The following is a 24,203-nucleotide window of genomic DNA, read 5'->3' as shown; positions in this document are numbered from 1 at the left end:
TACTATCTTGGTGAGGTTGGGCAGGGAACTGCCATGGTGCTGCTGGAACACAGCCACCTCCTTCCTCTCCAGATGGTGTAAATTAACCAGCAGGTCACAGGGACACTCATTATGGGACAAATGCTCTGATTACAGACTAACCTGGCAGCCATTTCGCAACTACTTCAAAAGGGCAGGTATGAGGAAAGGGCAAAACTGTCCACCAGGTTTCTCAACACCCTGTCTCCAAAATTTACTTGAAGCAGTGATTACAAGACCCTTACTACTGTTATATATGGAGTGGTAATTCGTGTCGAGAAAATGGTTGATATTAATAAAAAAAGGGGGAGATTTTGGGAATGTGGCCATGGGGGTTGGAAAGCCCCGTGGTTGAGATAACATTAGACTCTTAACGATGAGGCCATCAGGAATGTGAAGAGTTTAGAGGGAACAAAGAAGGGTGATTCAGGAGACTCCATGCCGTCTGGGGTTGCTTGTTCTCCAGCCATTAAGGCATGGAAGTTTCTGGGTGTTTGCTGTTGCTGTTATATGCAAAGTTGTTTGACCAATGAAAAGTTGTTTTGAAAAGGACTGGCCCTGACAAAATAAAGCCGGCAGAGGATGCTGACAGCACAGAGATGTTTTGCACGGCCTTTGCACGGGCTGTTGCTGGCTGAATGCCTTTGTAGGCATAGCTTTGCTTATCAAAAGCTTTTTATGGCAGAGGTTAAGGCTTGGGGTTATCATGACAGTCACAACAGAGCTTGAAAAACAAAACAAATAGTTGGCAGTGTACGGTGGGGAAAAGAATATTACATTTGTGGTGATACAACTCTGGAAGCAAATTCTTTATTTAAAGATCTTTTTCAAGCATTCCAGTACAGCCTTTCTGTCCCACTGTACATTTGAGTATATGAGTTACAAATTTGAAGACAGATGTTGTTTAAAAAAAAATCAAATAATGAGGGAGGTGGGGGAAGGGAAATTATTATTTCAATAAAATGAAGTAGATTAATCATGGACAATGATTACACCAAACATAAACATCAAACCTCAGGAATTACAGACAGTCCTAAGGCAAACTGTGAAATGAACATATGCAATTCTACTTGTCTGTAGAAAGTTATGACACACGCCACTGCCCAAGCATTTGATGTGCTGGGTAAAGGGGGAACTCCAGTGGGTATTTGTGCATTAAAAACAGCAGCTTCAGAACCAAGCTGGGGAGTTGCTACAATGTATGTTCATCTGGTTCGGTACGTGATCAATGGACCTATAAGTGCATAAGTGATCTTCCTTAACAGAAATGACTATTATACCAGTTTAACTACTGTTTTGTGCAACTGCCTTAGCTAGAAACCCTGATGCCTTTGACAACAGCACATATGCCTGCTGAGACAGAAAAGGTCATCTGATACCCCAATTCGTGTAGAATCCTGTGGTGATTCTCAGCTCCTCAGAATTTTCATTTCCCCAAATACATAAAAGGCAGTAATGTCTAATTTCTCTCTCATCCCCACTCTCAACCACAAACAGTGCTACATGGTTATTCACCAACCCTGAACTTTTCAAACAAAACAGGACTAGTTGTTAAAGAGGGCAGTGCATTAAATAAGCTGTTACAGCTCACCCTCATTTCTATTTCTTGCACTACCATCACCTTCCAGACAGACCTGCTTTCCTCTATCATGGCTGCAAATGAGGTTCTACTGTAGAGAGTTCCCTCTATGAAGCATGAAACCCCACTTTCTGGGTGGTAGAGAGACCAGGCTGCAACTCCAGTTGCAGTCTGAACAGCTCTCCTAGTAAATTCTCCACCAACAGGCCTCCTGTGCCTTCCAAGTCTTCACAATAAAAACAAGTAACAAGCTGGACAACATTTTTTGCTTTTCCATACCTGCAGACCACCCTCCTGCAGTACCTGTATGTTAGAGAAGTAGCACTGTTCCAGGAGGAGTGTTCAGGCAAGAAAATAATGCTTACTAGATAGATCTCACAGAGTTCAGAATCCAGCTCAAAAAAGGCAGGAAAAAATAAAAAAAAAAAACTTGCTGTGGTTTGTTCAGTAGGTAACCTTTAATGTTCAGTTGAGCTTACAATTTAAGAAAAAAAAATCATTCTTTTAATTGATACAACAGTTGAAAGAGAGCTAGAGAGCAAATTGAGATTCTGTTGAATTTCATTCATAATTTAAGATACAAGTAGATCCTGCAATAATAAACCCTTTTGATAGGCAACTATTGTTGTAGACAGTAGATAATTAGCTTTTTTGTTGTAGACAATTAGCTTTTATTCCCTCAGGTTAAAAGAAACCCTCTACTAGGCAAGATAATTTTGCATGTTTTTGTGGCTTCAATCTGATAATTTGTAGAGCTGCTGTAAGTAGCAGGAGGCCTGCTGACTAGGGAGGAAAAAAAAATACAAGCACACCTTCATTAGAGCAGATCAGTACGTATTTCTGGTGGGGGACCAGGTGCTGAGAGGTTCCTTTGCTGGGTATTATCCAGGGTGCTGCTAATTTGATCCCCTGGTGCCACGACGACAAGACAGTTGTGTTTACCATGACATAACTTGATTCTTCCAACTTTCATAGTCCATGCAAAAGATTTTCAGTGCCATACACTGAGTCCCACTGAAGGCGTTGGCGAAGCCCACTCTGTTTATGTGCTATTGGTGCCCAAATAGCCCCAAAACTAAAATGGAAATGCTGGGACTATTTGAACGACTCTTCAGTAAGAAGTGTCAAATGACTGAAGAACCCATCACTGAGGACACTGCAGGTTTTGCCTGATTTCCTTGAAAAAAACAAAGTTTGGCACAGTTGCCATTTAAATCCCAAGGGAGTTTACTGTCATGGTTGCAGGAAAAGGCAAGGATGTTGTTGAGGAGAAAGATCCTGGTAGTGGCGTGTCTGTACAAAATGATGATTCTGACTGGCACTTAAGAGTCTGGCAGTGCAAAAAATGAAGTCAGAAATCCCCACAAACCAGTGTGAAGGTGCCTCTGTGCTTAATGGAGAGAGGACTGGGCAGAATACTGTGCCACTTGGCAAGGAATTTTGTCTTAATTGGTAGTTTGTTTACTTTAGAATGAGATGCAGAAAACTAGAGCGAACAGGCAGGGAACAACCTGTGCATAAGAAATGCATCTTTGTAGTCTTTTGTCAGTTGCTCATTAACTTTTGCATAGAGCAAAACAACTAGTATCTGTTAGATACATGTGCTAATTGATTTGTGAAATTCACTGGTAGCTATACAAAGTGCCTGTTTTTCACCTACTGGTAATCTTTCAACTTCAATGTGTTTTAGTGGTTCAACAGGCAGGTTGCACTGCATGCTAAAATCTTTATTCCCATCCACTTTCAGTCACTACGTTTCAGTGTCGGGAGATGCCCCTTTGCAGCAGGATATAACTCTGAAATTAGCTCTGCTTTGAGCAGGAGGCTGCACTAGATAACACTGAACTAGATAAACTTTGTAGCCAAAGTTTTCCTGTGATTGTATAAAGGCAGTAATATCTAATCACCTCGTATTTTGGAAAGCTTTGTCTTATCCCTTCCTTTCTATAATACAGAAGCAGTTATGGATGGATCTTTCCTCTGAGATGACAACCAGTCTGTTAGAGGAAATAAAAGTGCCCAACAACTTCGTTATCTATGAAATTTTCTAACAGACAGGGAAAAAACAAAAATTGCCCCCAAATCTCCAGTTAGTATAAAAATGATTTCATTTTACATATAGGTCAATGCTTGGAAGTTATTTTAACTGCCAGGCTATTCCTCAGAGCACCTGCTCTTTATTTGCAGTGTTACTCATTACCAGCCTGCATTTCATACTACGCATTCAGCTTGGCAAGTATCCAGTACTGCTCAAAAAACCAAACACGTACTTGTCACAAACACCCCCGGCGCCCTTGACATCTTCTGTCTGGATACTGGCGTTTGCCACTGAATGTGTTGATGGGTCTTGTCCAAATCCCTATGCTGCTGCTCATGCCTGTCTGACACTTGACACCAAAACTGCCTCCACAGCAACTCCCTCTGCAGAACTGACTCTAACCCTTCCTCTGCCCAGAGTAAGATGGCTACATGCTGTGGCTAACCCTCAGCTGAGAGCTATCGCACTTGCTATTTCAGCAGGTTAGCTCCTCAGTGGGAGTCACCAGTTCAGGTTGCAGTGCAAATGGGTCAAAACCACATTGCCAGCACAGCTCTCCAAACCTCTGTTAGGTGTTTCCTCTCTGCAAGTGCTCAGGATCAGGAGAGGCTGTCTCTTGCTGGTTTTACTACAAACAGGCTGTGGCGATTTTCAAACCTACCACAGGCTGGGAACTAGAAGTTCTCAATCAAAAGTGACCTTTTGCCTCACGCAAACAAGGCTGAGCCCAGGATGAAACATGTTGATCTCAGGTGAAGACTGAACCCCAGTGCTGGGGCAATTCTGGGGAGAGAGAAGGGATTATAATTGTAAACCAATGACACACTCATTCAAGATGCCTGGGCAACAGCAACAAATACAACAGAGATTTACAAATACTGATTCATGAGTTTTTTATACTTATGAACCGAATATTGACACTATACATACCATACAATACACCAAGCAATGGGACAAAATGAGCATACTCTTTAAACACAGAGAATTAATGCTGTCGGTACAACGCTGAGCTCTGCAGGGTGCTCCTAGGCCTGCAGCCAGAGGCGAGGAAGAACATGTGGAATGACTATCTGTGTTGTAACCCTGGACCTGCAAAGGGCTAAAAATAATGAAGATGCCTATGTCACACTCAAAAATGAGAATCAGACCAGGCATCTCAGAAATATTTTTCCTTGTTGTAAGGTGGTTTAGTATCAGGCAATTTTGCTCACTTCTGTTCATTTTGTTTGGCTGGTTTGTTTGGTATGTAAAATGGCATGGTTGGAAACAGCTAAAATCTACTGTTGCAAATGTGGGAAGAGCCTGATTTTTCCTCTGCCCTTATTTCCTTACAGCAGGGTGATTCAGATGCCACAGGAATTGCATGCCTGATTTTGAGCAGAGGAAGAATGAGGTCTGACAGAGCCATGCTGGGACAGCTCTTCGCCTGCTGCCAACACACTGACACGTCACCTGCAGTCTTGTCACAGTGGCGAGCTGAGCTGGCTCAGAGCTCTGGCCTTGCTGGACACAGACTCCCAACAGAAAGGGAAGCAGATACATTTCCTTTAAGTACAAAACTACCTTTTGGTGTCCCAATATCTGACACCCACTAGAAACAAATCCCCCAAACTTACAAAGATTACTGTACGTTATTAAAATGCTCACTCATTTCTCTAGCTTTCTTGCTTTGAGCATTTTACACCTCTCTGTATACCACGAGGAGACCCAGGACATCCTGACTAACTGAAAAAAAACTTCAGCAGAGGGCAGGAAAATGCTCATATATTTATGAAGAAATAATAAACAAACTCATTTCTTAGACATCTAAGGAATCTTGAATAGAAAACTCTTTGAAATGTTTCTTTTTTTCTTAGGGGGAAAAAAGGAGAACAGAAAAAAAAAAAAAAAAAAGGGACATGGAAATTGATGGGAGTCTCAGCAATTCAAAAAATGTGCTGCTTTTTCCCTCCTACACGCTTCTGTTAAGCCACTGGCACACCAAAGACAATGCGGTGCAAGGGGTTGCTGCATGGTCCACAGAGATGGTACAGGCTTTAGACCCAATTGAGAGACTTTCCTCTCTGTCCAACAGCACATGGCTGTAGCCTGCTCTGTCTCTTGGGAGCTGAAGGATGGCAGATAACATCAGTGAGAGCCTAAAGCCCTGCAAAGCAGCACTGTCTTAGGATGTTGTTCAGGAACACTGAATGCCACTGGCACCAGAATATAACCACAGACTAATTGCTTCTGAAACCTCCCCCTTGTGTTTCACCTCCTTCTGGAAACACGGGGAGTTCTGGGTGGCTGTACGGCAGAGGAAAACAACAAAACCTCTTTTTGTCTCGCTAGGAAAACTGTGTGCTTGTTCCCCTGTGGATTAATGTACAAAGAAGATGGTGCATGGCTCAGTCTCAGACTTTCACAGCTGCCAGGTAACTAAGAGTCCTAGGTAATACAGGTTGGTGTGCAACAAATGTGCAATAGCTCCAGCCTCAGGTGGAGGCCTAGAGACTTGTCTATGTGAACCAAGAGGTGTGAAGAGCTGCTGGGACTAGAAACCCAAAGAAATAGCTGCCTCAATGCCAATCTGAATAAACAAGCACAGTAAAATGCAATCAACTGCAAGCAGTAATGTGACATTACGCACCGAGGGAGCGGTGGCATCTTTCGTAACACTGAAGACAGGAGAGATGAACAAGACATTCAGCCAGTTTATGAACAGATGGATGTGCTCTCTTGTAGCACACTGTGTCCAGATTATTGCAGGAAAGGATAGCTGTGGCAGGACTTCATGCCCACCTCCCACTGGAGGCAAAACTGCGGCTGAAGGAGAAGTTGATCTCGCCGTTTTTATACTTTCCCCATGCTCCAAAAGGCACTATGACAACCGTGCTGTTGTCCTCAGTGCCAAATTGCATTGCCTGAGAGAAGAAACAAGTTGTTAGCATCATCATCTTGCTTAGAAAGGGAAACTAGTATCTGACACATGGGACAGCATGCTCTCAGACCTGACACTTCCTTGCTTCTTCCCATCTCTAATGCTGCAGGTTCTTGTATACCTCAGAGCTTTCCATGGGATATGCCACCATTCAGAACCTTAGTGAGAAACTGACCATTTCTGTCTGTGCTGATGACATTCAGCACTGCAGTAAACTGCAGTTACTGTCCAGCACAGTTCTGTGGCTCATGAACTAAGTGCATCAATTGAAATGTCTGTATGTTTCTGGCAAGGATATGGCAAGACTCTGGGAAGGAAAGGCCAGACAACTAGACTACTGGCCATGTAAACCAGAATAGTTCAATTCACTACTGAATGCATGGTTGTGTTTTTTTTCTCTTTGAAATACAAAAAGAAAAAAAAAAACAAAAAAAAAAAAACAAGTGCACCAAGAGCAAACAACCATTTCTTCATAGCTTAGTTTTCTGCTTTTGTCTTTGCCATGTGCTGAAAAGGACCCAACGGAGCACACTGAGCACCTGCAGTCTGTGTCATCAGTCAGCTGCATTACCTTTGCAGCAGAGCTTTGGTGCTTCGAGAAACCCTGGCATTACCTGCTCAGTAACAACATGGGCAGCTTCAGCAGGATCATGGCACTGGTTAATGAAGTCACAGATCTCCTGACTGTTCACCATGAAGTTAATACCATCTGTAGTAAGGACCAGGAAGCTGTCATCTGCATGATGTAACTGAAATAAAGGCACAAAGTATGCACAACAGTAGAGAGAGTGCTGCAAGGTAAAACCGTTGCCTTGATTTTTTTCGGTTGATTTTGGTTGGTTGTTTTTTTTGCGTTTGTTTTGTTTTTTACCTTCTGTTGCAAAGCAATTTTTCTGGGAGTTCTGCCTGTTCTTTGTGCATGAGAACTAACTGTTCTAAGAAGCAGCCCTCCCAATACACTGAGGCCAAAAGTCCAATGCTATATACATTGCTCAGTAAACAAAATGCTTCCTTAAACTAAGGATTTCAGTAAAGACACATTAAGTGCTGCGGTCATCTCCTAAGCCCCTCAAGCCACTGCTTTGTGTTGGACTGAGAGCAAATGAACACAAAGTTCCTCATGCCCCAGGATGGGCATTGGGGAAAAATATGAAAAAGAATATGACCTAAGATGAGAGCCTTGTTTTTTTCTTCATGCAAACATGAATGCAGCTGTGCTGAATACCTAGTTGTTAACCTGTTTTCTGGACAATTGTAGAGCTATGTTAAGACGCACGTAACTGCCCTTCCCTCTTCCTTTCCTCCCAGGTGTATGACCCTTTACATATTGCACTGTTCTCAGTGATGACTTTGTATCAGTATTATCCTCAAAATTAGGTATCTGACCGCAAGCTCCAAACCATTTGACACCTTGGTATTTCAGTAATGGATATCACACATGGTCTTTCTTCACTTATCCTATATTATATTGTGATAATTGGGATTTAGAAGTTAACCTGGTTCCTGGTTGAATTTACTACTAGGTCCAAATTGTCTTCTGCCTTTAAGTGTTAATCTGAAATAACTTAATTAGAATGAGTCTTGCATTACTTTACCACTAAAAAAAAAATCAAAGATTGGTTCCACCTGTGTACACTGAGTGGTTACCACTACATGCTTTAAATATCTATGTTGCCCCTTAATCCAAATGTTGCTGTCCCTGTTAACCAGGCCTTCTTTTACCTGAACCCTTTTTGTTTCTGGCTGGGCTATCACACCACTGTTCTTAAGATCCAAATCTCCTATGCTCCGCGTCATTGCAAGTCTACCATTCACGTGTGGTTGTCCCAAACTGTTCCAGGCAACGAAACCACCAGACTTCCTGATCCTGTCCAGAGGCACAAAAGAGAAAGCAAATGTGAGTTACTGATTCAGACTGAGTTACTGATTCCCCCGTCTGTTAGCTGCAGTTTCTGCCACTCTCTGCTAATGCAGGATGGGGTACTGAGGACCTGAGTGGAAAGACTGAGATTTGTTTTCTTCTGTTTGAAGGGTTCCACAGAAGGAATGAGAAGGCTTTGTCCTGACCTGAGAACCACAGTATGTTCTTCAGGTCTTGGCTTTCACTTGGCACTCTTGCACAAGTCTTTGAACTGTGTGGTCATGGCTCGGTACCCAGTCCTAGCCATGCTGATCTTACTGCTGTGACAGTTTTTGTTCGCATAGGACTTTACAAATACCCAGTCCCCTAAATGGAAGCAAATGACGTAACAGAGGCTGTGCCACTTTCTCTTTAGCTTGGAGTGTTATGTTCATCTCCAGTCTTTTTCCCAGGTCCAACCTGGCAGCAGCACAGACTGACTGAAGCCCTTCCCCAAGAAGCCACAATATCATCCACCAGGTACCTTTCCTTCTCCTCCTTCCTTTCTGGCGTATGGTCAATAGTGAGTTTCATAGCCTTTCCTTTTCGACACAGCAGGGCACGGCTGTCTCCCACACTTGCCACAACCAATTGAATACCATCCTGGAGCAGGGCCACTGTCGCAGTGGTCCCAGAGTTCATCAGAGTTGCTACAAACATCAGAGAGAGAGAGGTTTTAACACTGCCTTAAAGCATGGGAGCATTTACAAGACAGTAACAGTGCCAATTGGTTAAACCAAAGACTTGTGCTCTACGTTACCAGTAAGTAACTGCTTTTAAGTTTAAACTAAAGCTATATATCTATTAAAAATACAGTGAGTAAACATGCATATAGGATTTAGGTAGGGGAGAGAGAGAGGAAGTGGAAAAGATAAGTATTTCTGTGCAACAACATGGCTCCATGTAAAGAGGGCTAGTGGAGTAAAAGCAGTATAAGGTGCAGTGGCTTCTTTTCAGCCTGTAGCAAATAGGTTTTACTTTCCACTGGTTCTTCTCCAGATACAGGATTATTGTCTTTATCCCTGGACACAGTGACTGCATGGATAGCCCACCATAAAGCTGACAGTTCTTTCCTTCTGTTAGGTGGTAAAGTGGGCAACTGAGTAATTGTGATTGTAGCTGCATGTTGTTCACCAGAAGAGAACCTCCAGATCATTCCCTACTGCAGTCTGTAGGGTTCTCCAGTTGCTGTCAGAATTATTAATAATCTACTTCTAGTTACCCCAGGTTTGACAGGAGACAAAGGGTTCAGCCAGCAGGCACTGGCTTTTTTGAGAAAGGGACTCAGCTCTCTTCAGACCACACAGATTTGTCGGAGGTCACAGTACTAAGCCAGAGCTGCATTCTGCTTTCTTTACATTGCAAACAAGTGTGGTCGCCTGGCAGTGGTGATTGCCTCTGGGCAATCTGCCCTCAGCACAGGTGGGATCACTTGGATTTTTGCTGCCTAGAGGGCAAGCCAGAGCTCTAGCTGCTGTCTTCCTCTTCTGACAGGGCAAGGAAGTGATCTTATCTGTGTTCAGCGACCAGGTTGGATTAACTGTTGAATGCAAACTTTCTTGTTGCAATTTCTTACAAGGGGTGAGGATGTGGGGGAAGAACATGCTTAAACTAGAAAATACCAGTCTGCCTAATTTCAGAATAGATGTGAGGTTTTATCTGCGGTGAATGAAATGCCAGAAGAACTGCCTAGCTCTCATTTTGGACTTCAATGTTTTTTGAAGGGAAGTGCACTTTTGCAGCTAGTATCACATGCAACGCTGGCTAGGGAGAGCTGGCTGGAGAACACGAAGTCCTGCTGACTTGAGCTCTGTAAGTAAAACACCTGGCTGGGAACAGCAATTGCCACAAATTCACAATGCAAATCCCTTTGGAAAGCCCTCTGTAAGCCTCTTGTAGTCTGGCGTTTTCTAGAAATTGGTTTTAAAAGCTAGCCCATTGCACAGAGAATTTTTGTGTTAATTTAGGAATGAAAATCCCTGGTTTATATTCCTACTTTCACATGAGTAATGGTTGAAGGTGTTCCCACCACTGCTTCTGTAGAACTCGGCTGCAACCATGTGCGCTCCTCCTGCCCCTGGCCCTGCAGCACTGGCCCCCAGGGTGGTGGCATGAACCTGAGATAGGACCATACAAGGCCCTGAGAGATGCATGGAGCCTTGTTGTAAGGTGAAAGCAGAGAGCTCATGAAACAAAACAACCTCTCAAAACCATATAAACTAAGCTTGTGTTATTACTTAAAACAGGTATTATTACTGCTGCGATGGCTTGGTTAACCAACTTAAGCAACAAGTTGATGGTAAACATCCACCATGGTGGCATAGAACACATCTTGGACTACGTTATAGTTGCGATGCAGACTACTGTATTCAAAACCATGCAAATGGCCGTAGCATCTGAGTATTCAGGTCAGCACTGACATCTTGCTTCTAATTGGAAGCAAGGACTAGTCTGGTACAGGCTCACTTTGAGGCATATTATGAAAATAAGGTAATAACAAGTAGCAGTGTAATCAGAAATTTTTGTAGATACAGTAAAATACCTGTTTTAGCCAACAGCAAAAAGAAGCGACATGAAGAACCTACATAAAACGACCTTGTTTATTTCAAAGAAAATAGATTTTATATAGACATCAAAATTAATGCTGCTAGTCTCCCATCTCATTACTTATTTTGGAAGTATGCTGACAAACACATATGGTTTCAGAAATGGTTACCATCCATAGTCGTTCATTCATGATTGACTGCAAATATTTGGTCATTCAGGTGAATCTGCATCTTTACAGTGCCAACTATCAAAGCCAAAAGAGCTGCTATGAGGAAGCAGAGGGATGGTACTTGAGAGCAATCGAAGATACCATACAGAATTGCAGTAATGGTCATAGCGACTCATTCCTTAGAAATGTGTACGAGCTAAATGGCTCTTTGAGAAAAATAAATGCCACTCCTGCTCACTTCTCTGGGACCAATTCACGATCTGAGTAAGGTTGAAGAACATGGATCTAATTAGACTAAAGGGATTATGTGATCTCTTGCACAGTTCCAAAACAAAGGAGTGAGGATGGGGTAACGTTTCTAATGCTTTACTATGACTGCTGCAAGGTTATTTAATAACACAAAAATATATTGCATCAGCACGTCTACCATTTTTTAAAATTAAAGGGTTTATCTTGTTTACCTAACAGTATCACTATAAAACTAAGATCTTTCAATAGGTTTTTAACACTCACTGGACATTTTTTACTGCAAGTCATCTCAACTAATGTGACAAAGAGGATGTGTGAACCTTCCAGTAGTCCAGGCTAGGAACCGCCAGACTCCTTCACCTGGGACAAAATTCAGCAGATCTCTCTTTCCACTGAAGCCCAGCATATAGTGTCCAGGGCCTCCAGTTCTAGAGCTGCTGACCAGGTACAGTGTCTGCCACAAATAACACGTACACAGAGGCAAATAGGAAATTGACCCAGGGACTTTGTTCAAACAAAATAAACCTGCAACACTGGAGATGAAAGAATAAGGGCTGCAAAACAGGGGAGGGTAGTGACTTTGGGTTTACCCACGCGGTCTTTTGCAGGGTATACAGGAAGTCCTGATGAGCTGTGTGAAGTCCAGTTTGGCCATATTTGAGACTTACACATGCATTTTGCCCAGGGATGGGAATTGCTGCCACTCTTGCTTTGTCACTAAAACTGTGTGTCAAAACCAGTTGTTCTTCAGTCCAAAACAAAGCTTTTTTTTTTTTTTTTTTTTTTGGCGGGGGGGGATGTTGGTAAGTAACCAATTGCTAAGTCAACCAAACAAATACATTGGTGTAAGATGTAGCTGTCTCATGTATGGTAACAGCAGCCACTGTACAGAAAATTTTCAGAACAAAATACAGCCCAATCTGTTTTCTCAAGGTAGTTTTCTAATAAAAATAAATATCAAACAAAAATGGAGAGTTCAGACCAGTACCAACTAAAATGGAGCCATTTTAATGAAGGGTGCTGAATGACTTATTCTGACCTTTGGCCAAAATGCAAAGAAACACCCCTGTAATATTGTAATTTGCATCTTCTACCTCGATTAGATAAGAGTTTTAACCCTTGGCTAAAAAAGCTGTCTTTGTGTTGTTGATGTTATGCAATACTTAAGCAAAATTTCTGCAGCTCTCCCTTTTCCTCAGTGTTGCAGGTTAACATATTAAAAGAAAGAATAATCACGTGCTTGAATTATAAAACAAAAAACTACTTTTTAAATTTAATTCTTTTTTAAGACTTTCGCTGTTTACTCAGCACGCTGTTTACTCAGTAAGTTGCAGGAGTGCCTTTCAAATATAGAATCATCAGAAAATACCTGACTAAGTTTTATTAAGATGGCTATTCCAGAAGTGACTAGCAATGTGATTAGAGTTGGGTGCACTGAATGTGGAGGGCGATGGAAAGCATGCTGGCCTGTTGTTTTCTTTGCATGGGGGATTGTGCCTGCAGTCAACAGAAGCAGTTGCAGTACCTTAAAGGACCGTATTAGGCTGGGACAGGGTTTGTTTCCTGTTTCTCCAGAATGATGTTCTAACTGCCTCGAGCACATGGTTCACTTGTTTATTTCTGTCCCTGCTCAGGAAAGCTATTCAGCTTTTACGTTTTTTTTTTTTTTTTTTTTTTTATACCAGTCAAAAGTAACAGAAAACTCTGTCCATCTCTGTTAGTGGTTGTCACATGGATAATGATATGGTTGTTCATTGTGAACTCTCTTTACTGTATACTGTATGTTAAATAAGCTGGGATTTACCAGTGACTGGATATATTTGAATGTGTGGAAGTGAAATAAAGGGAGTTTCCAATAAGATATCAAACACTGTGCTTCAAGGCTCAGGCATATCTCTGAGCTCTTAATTATGAGAAATGATTTATGTGGGGGACAGCTTATCCCTGATATGCCAGAGGAAGTTCCTTATGCTTTTGTCTAAAACTGTCAGAGGGGATACTGGAACGGTCTGCAGGTCAGTATAGCAGTCCAGCTGCACGAGTTAACCTGCATGCCAAGCACAGCAGCAATATTGGAACGCATACGTACACCTGTATTTTTTATTGAAAGCTCAAAGAAAGTATTACTGTACATATTTTCCAATTATAATTGCAAATAACTTCAAGCAGCAGTGTTCTTGAACACAGAGCTAAATTTTCTGACAACACATGTCTCTAGTCCTATTACATGTGTGCCAAATGTTCTCCCCCCCCCCCCAAAATATTATTATAAACGTTGTGCTAGCCAAAATCCATGCAATTTTGGCTCTAGAGGTTTGTCCTGGGAATCATGGTCCTTGTAACAGCCAGGCACATGTTAGATGTTTTCAAAGCAGAGTAAAGATCATGACCAAGTGCTGTATCTTTCACAGATGCAGTGAAAAGGAGCGTACAAACTCTGGCAGGCATATCAGTGGAAACAAGACTAAGCTATTTTTTGCACTTGATGAGCTCTGGCAGAGATTCATAAAGAGGTTGGTCTTGATGAGCATCCAGCGTATCCCAGATACCTGGTGTTATGCAACCAACCACCATTTTCAAAAAACTTGGGCAACTCTCTTGAACATCACTTCTAGAATAGCCACGGTTATTCGGATTTTTTGCCAGGAAACTAAATCAGTTTGGAATTAGTCTTCTAACAAGGATATATGCAAAGCATTGAATCTTATGTAACTTTAAAAACAGAAGCAGCAACAAAAACATAACCACCAAATAGTCATCAGAGTATTGAACTTTTTATGAAGATAAACAAAAAGCATGCCTTGTTCATAAATCTGCACTTGTCTGTGCACAGTGCTGCTCCACTCTTTCCCTTATAGCTTGATTTCCAGCTGGGCAACCGTCCGAGAGCACTGGGCACTTCCAGATCCTGCTGGCTCCTGTGAGAGCATGCAGGCATTCAGTCTACCTAAGAAACGCTGAGTACTTTGCAGAACACGGCCACAGCAGATGTTAAATGATCGTTTTTCCCCTTCATGTTTTTGAACCTTGAACTTTTTTTAATAAAGAGGGTTTGTTTGATGTCTTGATAGCTGTTATATAAATTTGCTGGCATTTGCGTTGTTTCAGTAAGGTGCCCTACTTAGCGAGTTAAATGGTATGATAAAATGCAACAAGTAGTTCCAAAATGCTCAGCTTGCTGCACAACTTGTATGTCAAATATTTTCTTTGTTCATTTCTTCAAGTCTCAACTACAAAATGCTATAATCAGAAACTGTGTTCAGAACAACAAAGTATAGTATACTCAGTATGGTTGCCAAACATCCTTGTCAAGGAGTTGCTCTGAAACTTGACAATGGTCACAGGAATGAGGAAAACCAAGAGCTGTCTTAATAACGAAGGGCTGGGGTGGAGTACAAATAAAACTAATTACCATGTTACTAAAAACAGAAAGGTCCCAATCCAGTGAAGCACATAAGCTTGTATTCAGATGTTTTCTTGAAAATGGGCTTCCAATATAATGTGGAAGGAAACTCTTGGATGCAAAAGCTTATTGGCTCTACTGATAAGCCTCGCATTAGCTCTGCAGAAACTGACTTGATAGGTCAAAAATCATTTGGGATTCTTTACCACATTTTTTTAATAATAGAGATTGTCTTGACTATAAAATATAATATAATGGAGAAAATAACTTGACAGATAAAATTCCACCCTTTTTAAGGGCTGCATTTCAGAACCTGGGACTTCTTTTCCTGGTACGTTAGTTTGCATCAGGTAAGAGGAAGGATGTACTTCCCTCATAGTGCTGCAACAGCCACGCTTCCTGCCCTGCCAGTAGATGTTTAAGTCTAAGTAGGTTTGTGTAGAACTTTAAGTGCAGGAAACCACTCCAATAATAGATTATTTTCACTTGCTTAAAGAAGTAGCCCAAAAACATGGTATAACTTTAGTTCCTAAAGGACTTGTTGGTTTTATGTCTTTCTTGGACAGAAAGCTTTTCCCATTTATGCTCTTATAGAACCACCTGCTGTATCACTAGCATCTGCAGCAGCTCTCTGCGACACTTTGTTGTTGGTGGTGGTTTTTGTTTTTTGGTTGGTTGTTTGGATTTTTGTTTGTTTTGTTGTGGTGTTGTTTTTTTTTTTTTTTTTTTTAACATAGTGGGTGAACTAACTCTTGAAGTAGTATCGTATTGCAGAGGAAACTCTTGTGACAGAAATGGGACAAGGACCTTCCCAAATTACTCCTGATAAGCCCCAGGAGCTTTAACTGGAACTTCAGACGTGTGTAGTCTCTAGACATATACAGGAGAACTTGATGAACAGCCAGGACTAAGAAATCTAAAAGTGCTAGTGCTGGCTTTACCACAGCCAACCTTGTTTTCCTCTTGACTGCTGTTTTCCCTTTCATACTCAGCTACTCTGTTGATTCTCTCTGTGCAGAAGCAGTACTGGTTGTATTAATTGTGGCTTACATTCCTCCTTGACTGCAACGGCCAAGTCAGAAAGGGGAACTTTTGACAGTGTTCCTTTCAGCTCAAGGGAATAACAGCTCTTCAACAGGGACAAAAAATATATGAAAAAATTATCACCCAGGAAAGTTATGCTGCTTGCTAATTTAAATCACTGCTTGCTAACTTGAGAAATGCTTTTCTGGACAGAATCATAGTAACAAAAAATCAGTTAAGATTATACCGAAACTCAGATTAATAACTTCCCCAGTAAATTTGACCTAGACTTCTTACAGCTTTTTCATTTTTATGCAGGTAAAGCATAATTGTTTCGTTTGCAGTAAGTGAATAGAGAAAAAAGATATGTTAAATAAAACTGTTTTCAAGAGGTTTTTAGGATGTCTTAGTTCAAAACTATTGAGCAGGTAAGAAAATAGTCTTACCCCACACCTCTAAGAGAACAGAGTATTTTTTACCTACCGTCAGCAGACAGATGAGCATGCCTTTCATATGCATTGTTTATTTCTAGAAAAGCATTGTTCAAAACGTTTTCCAAGTTTTCCTCCTGAGCAAGAAATTCTCTGGAAACAAACAAAAGAATTACTGTTTTTTTATGAGAAATATTCACCTTAACCGATCTCTTCTGTAGACTTCTTTCCTCCCTGATTAATGCTGGATTACACTGAAAAGGTAATACTGTTTTATTAACAACTTGCACTGGAAGCACCATCTTGTAATTTTGTAAATAGATCAAGTGCTTCTTCCAACACCCACGCATGTGACATGGAGCTCCAGAGGAGCATCAACAAGCTGTGCAGGTCAGCAATTGCAGTGCCCCCCACCTGACAAGGGACAATTCACATGCTCTGTGTTTCCAGCCCTTTCCTGGAAGGTGGATACAATCACATTCTCTTTTCTCATTTTTGCAGGCTTGTTCCATGGGGCAGGGAGTACACAGAGAAGTACTCGATGCCATGTCTGTTGTTAAGGGAAGTGTTCACCATCTGGTGTTTCTGCTGCCCCTTTCGGACTAAGTGGCTGTATAACAGAGGATGACTAGCAGCAGCGTGTCATCCACAGTTCGTTTTTGGCCCTAAAGAAGGAAGCTCTACGGTAAGTCATTTGCCACATGTTCACTCAACCCACGCTTACTTGATATATTTTTCCATGTTCTTAGCACAGAAGTCTGCTGCCGCCACCCCGCCATGTCCATCATAAACTGCAAAGTACAGGACATCCTCTGTCAGCTGAGCATAATCAAAGCGGTCTTCGTTTTCCTTCCGCTTGCCAATATGACTAGCACAGCCCACATTGCTCAGGCTGACTTTGGGAATTGGCGTCCCATACTTTATGCTTGGTGGGAGGAGAATAGGTTCGTCAATGCGATTGTCCCAGATGCCAAATGTGTCCCATGTGGCAGGTCGCCCACTCCCATCTGGATCGAAGCGGGATGCACGACGTTCAGAGGTGGAACTGTAGCACTCAACCGTTGGACGCTTCTCGTCTTGCAAGAGGCGGGACGTCAGAAGGGCTCTCCGTACTTGATACCCTCCGTTTCTTACCAAATGGATTAAAGCAGCTGTTGACATAACTTGTCTTCACAGAGAATCGTAGGAACGAACAAACGTTCAGCAATAAAAGACAGTGGCTGGAATGTCTAAGAACAAAGAGAGAATCCATCAAGAAAGAAGCAGCACAGGAAGGGGGATTTTCAGTTATATCATTCAGGAAACAATTTCACAGTCAGAGGTTGCTAATCATGCATGGCACAGCACTGCCTAGAAGAGACTACAGAACGATCTGCATGACTCATCGAGAAACAATCCTACACAGATCAGCTGACATCTACAGTTCTAATAAGGAATGCTGCAGATAAATCGAAGTAAGGAATCCTCCATCAGGATAGCCTGTATTTTCAGAGGTAGCTAAGGTTGTGATGGAGCTAGTGAGAGTGATAATGACTTTGTTCCAAGAGCTGACTTCCTGCATAAGAGACATGACATTACGTTCTGTTTCATTTCATTAGTACTTGCATTTTACTTGTCAAAACAGACTCGGGAAGTGAATTGTGATTTTTATTTTTTTTCAGGCCAGGAACCACTAAGAGTGTATCCATAGACATGTACAATTACTCACTTGAACTTCACAAAATGGAGCCCATGCAGCTCTGAGCTTTCTGTCTGGCCTGATGTTCTCTACTCAGACCCAACCCTGAAATGGGATCCCTTGGGAAACAAGGAGACCAAGTTCTTCCACTGACTTTTATTTGGATGTCTTTTCTGGTCCAGATGCATTAAACGCACCAGCTGGCTTAGCACAGCTAGAAACTGATTAATGCTTATTCATCTAGGATGCTGAAAAATACAGAGATCATCTTATTTAACCATTTGCAGAATAATGCTTAACATGATGAAAGTCAAACAAGCTGGGGTGCCTTGGGTAATAAGTCCACATTGTTGCACCAGATAAGTTTGAACTGGACCACCAGATCCCTGAAACTAAGCTTGCTAGGTTTTCAGCCAGGAATTGCTCTTGTTATTGCTAGATGTTTGTGGGTGTGTTGGGTAGTTATCGAGGGCAGAATTACAAGTGAAAGATGTTCTATACTGTAATGAAGGGATTAAAAATAAACAGGCTTGTGATGAACGCTAATGCATCAAATGGCACAAATACCTGATGTAATCCAGCGGCAAAGAGCAAGCAATACATGTACTCCTGAAACACAGTTATTCAGGGCTGGAGCAGCCTGCTGTTGTATTCCAGACAGCAATTGCAGCTGTGGTTTTGAAATACTGGTTTAAACTATTTTTTTTTAAATCCTGCACAAAATCTGTGCTTGCAGAAATTTTCAGTCAAAGGTAGGTTTGTAAGCAGTTGCTTTATTAGAAGATGGCTGTGACATGAGCTTTCTGCAGGCCTACAGTAAACCTGTCATTCACAGCTCAAAGCATATAGTTCTAGATGCCTCTTGGCTTATCTTGAATACACTTCCTTATGTGAGGAAATATATGTATTTATTTATCATTTACAGCGTAACAGTTCACTCAATAAATATCAGACAAGCTGGGAATCAATATTGTAACAGATGAAATTGGCCTTGGCTACCAGCTGAGTGCAACTGACCAATGTCAATTTCAAGTGATCTTCCATTTTATTCCTGGATGTCTGCAATATCTCACCCTTATTTCACTATACTCACGGGTGCTTAATAACTCATTTACTTTCTTGACTGTTTATTTTCTGTTGCCCTTGACTCACAGCAACAGTATGGTGAAGCACAGCATGACAAAATTCAAAGCCTGCCAACTTAGGAAACCCGCACTCAGATTCACTTCCGTCAGCTTGAAAGAACATGAAAAACTAGCTATATTTAAACTTCCCAGTATCCACAGCATGATTTGGAAGATTAATCCAAAATAATTAATTAATGTGTTTATTCCCACCAAACAGATCTCTCAAAAGTCCTTTTTCTCCAGGCAAGTACAAACAGCAATGGCTGGCTTTTCTCTGCAAGCAAGGAATAGGAAATGGAGCTGTAACTGCCGTGATGTAAATAGTTAGGCTTTCAGCTGGCTGGAGCACAGGCTGTACTTTCCTAGCGGATACGTTGCCAAACCCTGAGCAAGTCTATCGGGGACAAACAAGATGAAGGCATTGTAAAAGGCAGTGCTGGTGCTACAGCCCAAGTGCATGCAGCAAGGCTGTAGATGCTCCATCTGATCCTGATAGTCTGCACCTATTTAACCTACAAAAAATAGTTTTTCTAGATAGCCTAGAACATGCAGTAATTGCGGTTAATGATTAAGCCATAGTTCAAGCTGTATGGTGCCCCTTTGGCAGGGTGGCAGCTTCACGGCAGATGGAAAGTCTCCATACCGAGATGAAAGAAAAAAGGAAAACAACACCGCAACCCAAGAAGAAAGAATGCATGCCTGGCGCCCCACTGAGCTGAATACTTGCAAACCGGGACGCGAACCCCTCAGCACGCCCTGAATAAGGTGAGCTTCCCCTGCCGCCCCCCGCCGCGCCTCACCGCTCACCTCCTCCTCCCGTGCCCGGCAGCCGGCGGCGACGAACGACGCCTCCCCCAGCCTGATCCGAACACAGGGCGCTGCTCCCGACCGCCTTCCCCGAGGCCGCCGAGCCCAGCAGCCCGGCCCCCCTCAGCCCGGCCCCTCGCCGGCCCAATGGCGGCGGCGGCGCCGGCCGAGCCCCCCCCGCCGCCCACACCCTGCCTGTGTCAGCGCCGGGCGCCCGGCCCAGGCGGGGCTGTGAGCAGCTGAAGGAGATCCGAACAGAAAAAGGACGGGAAGGGAGAAACCGTTTTGGTGTCCTTTGAGTGCCTGGTTCTCAGGCTGGTACGCTGTGTTCCTGCAGGGGGTGTGGCATCCCTAGCGTGCTGCTAATGCAGAACGAAGGCGTGCTGGGCCGGGGTGGCGGTGGTACGGCTTCAGCAGACGCCCAGGCTGCGGTCTGTTCCCAGTGCTGCCTCTGACACGGTTTTCCTTCCTAGGAGAAGACGCGTCAACTGTGCATCAGCCACCGTAGGACTCGCCTCCGTCCATCTTGGACAGCTTGGTTCTGTTACTGGTAAAGCTTAGAAATAAAATCCTGCGTCTAAACACCGTATAGATTCTGGGAAGGTCAGATAAAAAACACGATTTAGACAGCCGTTTATTAAAGCAAAGGTCATGTTTCTGTACATAGCAATCCCATCTTTTCTGAAAAGATCACTAGTAACCAAATGCTTGTTTTACATGCTTGAAACTTTAAATGGCTTTTGATTTTTCAGGCAGCTTATTGGGAAACAGAAGTAGATTATTGCTGTGCTTTTATGCCCTATTCTTACCTACAGGATAAAGGAAGTTAGGATAGGATGCTCCTAGCTGCTTGCATTCTGCCTTTGGCATTCTCCATTCATAGAGTGTGAGTGGTACAAGCTGAATTTGCCCTGCAACTTGTTACATTGTGAAGCCCCGGTTAGGGGCTGCAGTGCTTGAAAATAGTGCTGTATGTGGATCAGTTGCATGGCATGAGGCATGCACGTTGAAAAGCCACACTGCTTGGCTTGCACACAGTGCCTTGCTGTCCTGCAGCTGTGGGTGTGTGGGAAGCGTGCTGCTGCCTGCCATGCTCACCACTGCAGGGGGGTGCAGGGCTTTTTTCTTCCTCAGACTCCCATGTACCCCTGCTCAAAGGGAAAGAAAGTGATTGTGAATGGCAGTTGCTTTTATAGAGCTGTTAAGTGCAGCTCTTAACTGAGCACAGCTTGTATTCCTTTCTGGTCATTGACCTGTGGCATCTGGGGCGTTGGATATCCTATCCTTCAGTCTCCTACTGAATATTTAGGATCAGCAGGAATATAAAGTTCTGAGTGGGGTTACTGGTGGAGAATCATTTGCAGAGTCATTAATGTAAAGAAGCACCACTTCAGCCCTTCTCCGCTGCTTTACAGTTATTTATTTTTTTTTAGATTTTAGATTGCTTTTCCTGTTTGGAATGGACATCTGGGATTCAAGTCCACTTCAGCAGAACTGACTTGAGGATCTTAAAAGGAACATTATTCAGGTGAAAAACACTTCACAGCGAGGGCATTCCCCTAGCATTTGACACCATCTGGCTGTGAGCCTGACTGGATACCCAGGTCATGCTGGCATCCTGGGGTTAGACTGCTCCCTCTCTGCTCCTGGCTGCAAGGAACAAGCAGCAGCTTGTTCTTGCTGCTGCAGACACAGGAGTAACTTTCTCCTGACAATACCTCTCTGTTACCTGACCATTTAATTGCTGTAAAGCTTCTGTGTGAGGCTTCTTTCTTAAAGCATTGAGAGGCAGGCCCAGCAAAATTTGTGAAAGCTGCCTGCCATGGCCTCTGAAAGTATGGTGCTCATCATGGGGACTTCCTTCACTCTGCCCTGGCTTGCAGGAGGTCTGGCTTTCTGCATCGTTTCTGCATGTCCTACCAGTAGATGCCTAAAGAAAATAAAATCAGAGGGATAGGCAGCTTCTCTGGCTTCTGGCCTGAGCTAAAATTGGATCAAGTATTCAAGAGGGGAGAAGAGGAAATGCAAGCACCCATGTCTCTGAGAGTTGCTGTGACTGAAATAGCCCACATGTGTTGACCTTCAGAGCTGGGCTGAAGCACCACTCAGCCATTTGCTCTGGCCACCTGCTGGGTTAAGCTGGAACAAGAACGCAGATGCGAAAGAGTAGAACGCGCACCTCCTCATTTGGCTTTCGAAAGAAAATGGACTAACAAGTTACTCTAGCGAACAGTTTGGGGTTGATTGGGCAAGTTCTCCTGATTCTGGGAACTTGTCAGGACTACCTGTCTTCTCTTTCTAATGTTATTTTTCATAATACTCACCGCAAACCGTTGCCAAATCTGAAAAAGTTACAGGGAGGTCGCCTGTGATGTCTTTGCATCACTCTGGAAAGGGGGATGCGTTGCACAGAGGTGCGACTCTTTTTCTGTAGTCTCTCATCAAAACTTTCCGGGTAAATGGATCCTTCAGCCCGTTGGATATGGATGACCTGCAGGGTTGTCTGCCATTCACATGATAGGGATAGCTGCAGAGCAGGTACTGAGTGGGAAGGAGATCCAAGCAACAGCTAATGTTGCTGTCAAGAGTACCGTGGTATGGGAGCAGCTGGTGACAGGATGCAGGAGGAGAACTCGATGAGAAGGAGCTGCTCTGCAAGGTGGAGGCAGGCAATGACCCAAGAGCAGCAAAATCAGCAGGGGAAGGTGGGATCGGGGCGGGGGGTGGTGGGTTGTTAGGAATGTTAAGAGAAGAGGAGCAGCTGACAGGACGACATTTCCTTTTCCTACGGAGGGAGATAATGATGGAAAACTGGCCCCAAGGAAACGCTTGCCATTTGCCATTCAGTCTGTAAAGCTGCACGCGTGTCTTCCTGAGAACAGCTGCACGTGTGTGGCGTCGCAGTCCGTGAGCTGCTTGGGCAGGGATCTCTCCATGCGGGGTGGCGAGTCCCCAGGAAAGCCATCATCTGGCAGAAGAAAGCCCAGGGCGTCTTCTCAGAGGTAAGAAGCCTTCAAACATACAGGGACCCCAAACTTGTACATGTATTCCAAAGGTACAAGACAAACATCCGTGGCACGATCAAGGATGGCTTCTCAGAGGTAAGCAGCATTCCCTTTGTTTCCCTGTCCTCTCAGGAGCCCTCCTTATGCTCTTTGGGCATGCTTGAGGCCCTTAACACTCATTTTCTCCTCTACTTAGCATTCATAGTCCCTGCTGTGGGCAATAATTGCCTTGGGTGACCTGAAAATTAAACTGATATTAATGTTTTAAAGAAAAGGTACCGAGAGAGGGAGTTAGGAGAATCTTATCAAGTAGAGATAGAGCACTGACAGCATTAAACTAGGATGCTACTCAGTGTCTTTGCTAACTATGGTGCATTGTGCAAATTAACTAAAGCAAGAAGCCCCTTACCAAGGTCAGTCTCCTAATAAGAGTATGAACCTGTCTTAAGAAACTGGTCCTGCGGATGGACAAGAGCCAAGGAACAACTGAGTCTGCGCAAAGACAAGAGGTCAACTAGTGGTGATGAGGAAGAGTCATCAATCTTCATCCCCATGACTCCCCACGGCCACCACCAGAATACACTGCGCAAGCGCAGATGGGAGGAGTTTATGGAAACGACTCCTTGGAACTAATTTTAATATGAAGTGGGGACAGGTTATGAATATGTATACATGTATTGTGAAAAGTCATGCATATGTAACTCTTACCAAGGCAAATTGCTGTGTCAGGTGTGCATGACTACCCCCTGTGCTGCCCAGTGCTGAATAAACATACCTACTTTACAATCTTATTGATTGTGTAGTCCATTTTCCACAAGTCAGTATAGCGCTGAAGAAGCTTCCAGGGTGAAGTGTAGTTGCACTACACAAAAGACCTCAAGGTCTCCAATCTTAGATGTTGATCACACCGGGGAACCTGGCATGCTGACTCCAAGAGGAACAGCAGTATGGAGTGCAGAGCAGAGTGGAGGTGCTGTGGCTAGGCTCTGTGACGAGATGGGAACTTGGTTGTTCTTGTACATAACTGAGACTGATTTCCAGTGGAATAACAGTGCTATGGGGTGCACTCAGACCCTGAGAGCAATGATACACTCATTTTGGAAAGACTCTGAAATGGGGTGGAAGGAACAACAGAGATGGACAGTTTTACCTCAGGGCCACCGAATTTATTTGGGCAAGTTCCAGAACAAATTTTTGAGCAATTCCAGCCTCCGGAGGAGGTGTTCCTGTTCCTCTTGCAATATGCAATGAGGACCAAGCATACCCGGACCTTCTTAATAATTAAAAAAAAAAAAAAAAACAAAAAAAC

At 43.2% G+C, this 24,203-nt stretch overlaps 1 protein-coding gene and 1 long non-coding RNA gene across 3 annotated transcripts; one reads left to right on the top strand and one right to left on the bottom strand.

Annotated features, from left to right (window-relative positions):
• Positions 1 to 802: 802 nt before the first annotated feature.
• Positions 803 to 20,016, bottom strand: PPM1K (protein phosphatase, Mg2+/Mn2+ dependent 1K). Of its 2 annotated transcripts, XR_004253254.1 has the most exons (8): positions 19,890 to 20,016; positions 17,002 to 17,506; positions 16,330 to 16,430; positions 8,940 to 9,105; positions 8,278 to 8,422; positions 7,170 to 7,304; positions 6,265 to 6,538; positions 803 to 4,418 (listed from the first exon to the last, which is right to left on the bottom strand). XR_004253254.1 is itself a non-coding variant. In XM_032187470.1 (7 exons), exons 2-7 carry the CDS (start codon positions 17,436 to 17,438, stop codon positions 6,407 to 6,409), a joined length of 1,116 nt encoding a protein of 371 aa, XP_032043361.1. In that variant the 5' UTR covers positions 17,439 to 17,506; positions 19,890 to 20,016; the 3' UTR covers positions 803 to 6,406. The 2 variants fall into 2 exon arrangements, 1 of the variants encoding a protein (XP_032043361.1); XM_032187470.1 differs by having other exon boundaries at positions 803 to 6,538.
• On the top strand, positions 19,480 to 23,538 carry LOC116489249. The gene is made up of 3 exons (XR_004253255.1): positions 19,480 to 19,847; positions 20,363 to 20,439; positions 21,323 to 23,538. It is a non-coding gene; the product is annotated as an uncharacterized LOC116489249 (long non-coding RNA).
• Positions 23,539 to 24,203: the final 665 nt, after the last annotated feature.

This window comes from Aythya fuligula, chromosome 4, assembly GCF_009819795.1.
Source record: "Aythya fuligula isolate bAytFul2 chromosome 4, bAytFul2.pri, whole genome shotgun sequence".
In the NCBI taxonomy this organism is placed as follows: Eukaryota; Metazoa; Chordata; class Aves; order Anseriformes; family Anatidae; genus Aythya; species Aythya fuligula.
Note: the sequence above shows the minus strand (reverse complement) of the source record. Positions and strands in the feature narration are given on the sequence as shown.

Excerpts from the sequence above, each read along its gene's own strand:
- PPM1K (XM_032187470.1), bottom strand. The coding sequence starts at position 17,438 with ATGTCAACAGCTGCTTTAATCCATTTGGTAAGAAACGGAGGGTATCAA. Across the intron at positions 16,431-17,001 it reads AACATGGAAAAATATATCAA|AGAATTTCTTGCTCAGGAGG; the intron begins GTAAGCGTGGGT and ends GTTTGTTTCCAG. Across the intron at positions 9,106-16,329 it reads TGCTCATCTGTCTGCTGACG|CAACTCTGATGAACTCTGGG; the intron begins GTAGGTAAAAAA and ends TGATGTTTGTAG.